Genomic DNA, 6261 nt, shown 5'->3' with positions numbered 1-6261 from the left:
ATGAACAAACGTAAAATAGATGAACACAGGAGAAATGGTATCGCGGTTCGGTAACACCCTACTCTGTGGGGCCACGCCCAGTTGATGAACAATCCACTAAGAATTATTTTACAATTCAATTGGTCTAAATCTACCCGAGACTCCCTCTCTAAGAAGACGCCTATGAACTTGCAATTTTCTAATGGACTAGAACAACGAGATCCCCTCGACTTTTTAGTATTGGAATCCCTCCAACAAAGTTTTTCTCTCAAAAATACTCAAATCATCTCTCTTGAATACAAGTGATCACCTCTCACAAAACCCAGCAATAACTTCGTCAAAAGGTGTACAATAAACTAAGAGACTCTTTGAATAAATAGGCAGAAGGAAAACAACTTGTCGACCTCTTCAAAATAAATCGCTGAATCAAATCCGTTGAAGATCCTTGTTGCAACAATAACTGCAACATAGCTATCATGGTTGACTTCTTCCAATCCAATCCGTATCAATTTCCTTTATGCTGAAACCTTCCCAAAACTGTAATATGAACCTGGACACGTTCTTGGGAAACAAAGGCAGATCATACAACTATGAAATCTCCATAAAAAATCAAGCAAATCAACCTACCATCTTTGGATCAAAAGTTGACTTTCAAAAATAGAAACTAAAATAAGTTTCCAGTTCTTTCAGAAAACTTCCATAAAGATCTTGCCACTGCACATCTGATTTCAACCCCAATTAACCAGCCAAGCATTCCCAAAATAATGCCAATCACAAAACTAATAGAGTCAATACAAAATTCGGGAAACAAATCCTATCAATCAATACAAAATTTGGGAAACAAATCCCAACAGAAATAAATTTAAGAAATGTTTAGACAAACGAGAACACTACTGCTATGTTTTCATGGCCAAACTTAACAATAAAGCTTAATTTAGACGAGTCGTATGATTGAAGGGATCGATTAGATTAACAACTCTAAAACCAGTATTTTCATAGAGCTAGTTGAAATGGAAGTGTTACTGCTAAAAAAGTGTAACGTCAGAATGATTTGTATGCCTAACATTTCTCTAGAAACCAATTTCAAGCATACCGCGTGTGTCGACCAGTGGGTCGTACTAGAAAAAGTGAAACGAACAAGAGTGATTATGCCATGTCATTGTAATCTGTAGGTATTTGGTATCTTCCAAAAAAGGTAAGAAACTTATTGCGAAATTTACAATAGACCTCATTACCGTGTGAGAGGGGAAAATAAAACGTCGCACTTTGTTTCGTCATGATTGTCGCCCACCGGATTGTATTTCACCGTCCACTTGTTGCAATGCTTAATTAAAGGCCTTGATTCTCATTGAATACATTTCTGGCTGTCGACGTGCTTTATATGTTCATTCAAGGTTTATTTTCCAATTTCTCTCTGCAGGGTCATCTAAGGGGTTCATTGCTCGGTGAGTGCCTTCCTCGTCTTGTGATCTTCCTTTTGTAGTTATAATATTCTTTCATTGCTTAGTACTTCATCTAACATTTATGCATTTAGCACATGTTATTTGAAAAAAGATTAGCATTTCGAGTACGGAATTGTGTGAGATTGCATCAATAGATAGAAAAATTCGTGCCTTTTTTTTGGAAAATATACTTCCCCTTGCGTGTTTTCTGAATTCAAACATGTAACACTTTTGATTTAGCAGTTGATTAGGGTGCCTGTTTGTGGTAAGGCCGTAAGGGTCTTAATTTTGCAGGCTGATGTATCAAGTCAACTAATCCTGAAATGTAGAGTTTTTCTTTCTTCTTTTTTCTTTTTGCTTTTTTTTAGTGTTTTCTTTTAAGTGATTGTTTTTGTGATGATATGTGCTTATCATTGTTAGATAGATGACTGTAGTTCTTTTGCGAACGTCTGATGAAGACGAATTAAATTCGCACAATAATGTAATCGATCATTTGAACTTTAGCAAAATATGGGACAAAATCCTACTCAAGAAAAATTATTACATGTTTAGAATGAGATAGAGTGGAACAAGGTGCTGTTGAATATAGGGCCATTGGTAAAGGAACTAAAAATTTCTGTTAACGTTCCTTTTCCTTGTTTTTTCTTTCCGATAGCCTCTCGGTTAGGTTGTTTTCGCTTTTGACTCTTGTTTGATATAATGTGCCATTCTTTCCTAATTCTCTCAGCAAACGTTTAATACTAAATGCCAGCGAACAATTTCCTGATATACTCTCCATAATGCAGATAGATTTCATCTGGGATTCTTTTTAAGTGCTGCGTAGAAGCTTCTCTCGGAAAGCCGTCGAGAAATTCTTACGATGGACAGAATGCTTGCTAAGCGTATCCGACTGACAAAGACCACTTGGTATGATGTTGATTCCTCAAGAGATATTCTTGACAATATTTTTGTAAGGGTTCCTGTTAAAAGCCTCTTACAGTTGAAGGCTGTCTATAAACGTTGGCATAGTGTGATAAGCTCTCCGAGTTTTACAAAATTGCAATTAAGCCTTTCCAAAGAGAAACCCGCTTTTATACTTTACCCATATGTGGATGAGGTGACAAATGTGTACATGGTCAATGCCGATGGTATAATGACCGAAAAGGTTACTCTTCCACGCTGTGAAAATCTTTCTTTCCTTAGTATGATATGTTCATATAATGGCCTGGTATGCTTCACAAATTGTCCCTGGGTTCCAGATTCTGGAATGACCGAAGTGGATTTGACGGACTTGGAAATCCGTATATGCAATCCTGCTACTCGCAAAGTCCACTTACTTCCTGCAGGTAGCTCCTCAGAGAAGGAACCAGTGGCTGGAGTTGCCTTCGGACCAAGTGAGTACAAAGTGTTTCGGATTTTCCATACCAAAACTGAATCTCAGGATTCCTGCCCTGAGTGTGAGGTGTACACGCCGAGCACTGGAGCCTGGAGAGGCATAGGTTCCGTTCCGCAATTCCCCATGCATGATCATAACATATTTGTTGGCGGAAAAGTGTATTGGTTTCTCCCTTCGGAAGAGGATCACAGGACTGCAGGGTCTATTCTTTCGGTTGATATGGAGGAAAACTTTCGAGTAATCGAACTTCCAGACGAAGTCACTGCACACGCCTTCCTGGCCAATCTGGATGGCCACTTGTGCCTAATTGCTATTTATGATGATGATCTGATCATGGATATCTGGCTTCTTAAGTATAACAATGAGGCTTATTATTGGGAAAGGAAATGTAGTGACTACATTCCCTACTCGACCATAGAAGGCACCGATGCTGCAGCGGGGAGAAAGAACGAGATCTTTATAATAACTACGGAGCATTATTTCCTGTATGATATTGGACGCAGGACTTGGATAGAACTTGATTTTGCGGAAGCGTTTGACAGGAACTGTCCTGCTATCTTTTCGTACACCGAAAGCCTTCTCCCATGTAAGTAAAAATCCTTTTTTTTTTGTTCTTCAAGTCTAATTTTGTCCCATGTTTGAAGAACATGATTATACATAATGTGTAATACTTCTTTGAATTTCTTGAACAGGTAACGGAAGTTTGGGTCCTGAGGTTTGATTCTAGTTCACGACGTTGGCAACTAGCAAGACTTTCAGGCACGAGAACAGTCGTATTCTCGAACATCGGTCGTATTTCGAAGTGAAACTATCTTTCCTGGTTTTTTTTGTTCATTTAAATTACATCTTCAAGTTATATTTTTAGTACCTTTTGTTTGTTTGGCTAATGGTTTAGCCTTTAGAACTTTGTGAACTGGTGGTTGTTTTGTTATGGTCTTATGGTATCCTGAAAACTCCTAATTTATCTTAATATATCCTTGTTTACTTTGTCTTTTTACCATTTTCTTTTCCTTTTGCAACTTGTGGATGCTTGGATATTACATAACAAGCCTTATTTTGAGGCATCCAAAATCTGAATATTAAGCCCTTACTCTAGTAAAATTAATTTGTGTTGCCAATAGAGACTGAATACGACATGTTATTAGCCTATACGACGTATTATTAGCGTATACGACATATAAAGCACTAATCCACTGTCGTTTGTTCATAGAAGTCTCATTGGTACCTATGTTGGTGCAGCTTAGTAGTGATACACTTGTCTACAATCTACGTTAGGTCTTCCACACAAAAAAAAAAAAAAAAAAAAAAAAAAAAAAAAAATCTACTGGTCACTTTAGTTCACGTATTCAAGTTAGTGATTTTTTAATTCAAACTCTCTGTGAGAAAAAAAATACTATAGAAGACTTAAAATAATAAGTTTAAATACATTTATTAAACGGGCCTACATTAGGTTGCACTTCTAGACATCTAGACATCTTGAATTTAAGTTTCACAATATAGGATCCCCAAAACTTCTTGTGTATGGATTAATTTTTTATTTTTTATTTTGTTTGCTGCACTCTAAATTTTTCATTTGTTTTTAATTTTTTTACTAGTATTTGGCAAATGATTAGACTCCAAATTTTTAATTTTTTTTAGCACATTTGCCACTTTAACTTGTCGTTGTTTAGCAAATTGCCTCATCAAACTTTTAATTTTAACAAGTTACCTCTTTAATTTGTAAAGTTGTTGCAAGCCCCATTTTGATGATGATTGTATTAAATTAGTATAAAAAAAACACGTTAAGCAAAAAATTTTAACATTCGATTTCAAATGTAACACAAATCATTCTATATATCTCAACTTCTAATCCCTTAAATCTAATAAAAAAATTTGAGTAAATTTAATTAAATGAGACACATTATAATAAATTTACAAGTTTAATGAACAACTTGTTAAAATTAAAAATTAGGGGGGTAATTTGTAAAACTACGACAAATTCAAGGGTAATTGTACCAGGAACCCTTTTAATTTTAAAAACGGAGGCAAATGTTGTCCAATAGTTGAAGGATGTATGGACTGAAGCGCCTCAAGGTTTTTTGTATATATTAACAATTGTACCAGGAACCCTTTTAATTTTAAAAACGGAGGCAAATGTTGTCCCATAGTTGAAGGATTTATGGACTGAAGCGCCTCAAGGTTTTTTGTATAAATTAATAGAAACTTTTCGTCCTTGGAAAGTTGAACTCTAAATTTTTTTAATTTAGTATTTGGGACTTTAATTATCGTCCACTGATTGACGTCAGTTATCGACTAGAATAAATTGCGCAGGGTTATTAAATTTAGGGTTGTGAATATCAAAATTAAAAATTGAAGGTCCATGATGAAAATTTTGTGGTGGATTGGAAGAATTTACCATTTCACCATTGGAGCAAAAGAGAAAAAGAAAATGTATACATCGGACCACCCCTATTATACGTACTACACGATCATAATCTCACGATTTGAATGAAACGGCACGTAAGGAATGGGGTTAGATAGTATAAGACAATTTCTTGGGCAGCATCGTTGCATTCGCATTATAATTATCGTCATTTAGATCGTATGATTGCGATAAATGGTACTATGGATGGGGTGCTCCATTGTAGAATTCCCCTCCAAAGACAGTTTTCTCACACTAAAAAGCTAGAGCTGTATTGAGTTGATCGATGTTATTGGATATCGGTAATGCTCAACATCACTCATTAATAAAATATAAGTCTCATAATATTACAGTCTGTTTAATAGGGTGAAAAAGAGAGATGAAAGAAAACAAAAGAATAATTTTGTAGAGAAAAATAGAATTATAGGTTGTTTGGTAGAGAGGAAATGAGGAAGGAAGGAAAATAAAAATTCATGGCGCCTACTAATTTTTAATCCTTCCAACTTTGGGAAGAAAAGAGGAGGAAAAAAGTTTTCTCAACTCCAAAAAGCTAGAGTTGTATTGAATGGATCGATATTATTGGACACCGGTGATGCTCAGCCCCACTCACTAATAAAATGTGGGTCCCACAGCATAAGACTTATAAGTGGGTCTACCTTCTATTAGTAATGGTACTTAATATTAGTGGTGTTTCTAAGCATTTTTTTTTATTAAATGACATGAACGTCATAAGTAGAAAAATAGGATGGACAACACCATTAAAAGAGAGTTTGACTTGGCTCTTTTTCTTCACTAACCAGCAGACAAATTGCAATTAGAGTTTGAAAAATATGTAGGTCCGTTCATTTTACCGATTCGAGTTTAGAATTCGAATTTTATTACAGTAAAAAGCTCTTAGAAACAGTCATATCTAATTTTTTATTACTGTAAAAGGCACTCACATAAAGTCACATCTCAACTCGAATTAAAAACTCGAACAAGCGAACTAAACGAGCCTGTAAACAATATAATTCTCTTTAATGGGATAACATTTGATAAGGTACCAATTATGCTATTCTTTTCAC

General features: G+C 35.4%; 1 protein-coding gene across 1 annotated transcript; it reads left to right on the top strand.

Annotated features, from left to right (window-relative positions):
- LOC112093382 (putative F-box protein At2g02030) lies at positions 1-3533 on the top strand. Its single transcript, XM_024171664.1, has 4 exons — positions 1-37; positions 1175-1215; positions 2245-3382; positions 3489-3533. The coding sequence occupies exons 1-4, from the start codon at positions 1-3 to the stop codon at positions 3515-3517; spliced, it is 1245 nt and encodes a 414-aa protein (XP_024027432.1). The 3' UTR covers positions 3518-3533.
- Positions 3534-6261: the final 2728 nt, after the last annotated feature.

This window comes from Morus notabilis, unplaced genomic scaffold (assembly GCF_000414095.1).
Source record: "Morus notabilis unplaced genomic scaffold, ASM41409v2 Scaffold574, whole genome shotgun sequence".
NCBI lineage: Eukaryota > Viridiplantae > Streptophyta > Magnoliopsida > Rosales > Moraceae > Morus > Morus notabilis.
Note: the sequence above shows the minus strand (reverse complement) of the source record. Positions and strands in the feature narration are given on the sequence as shown.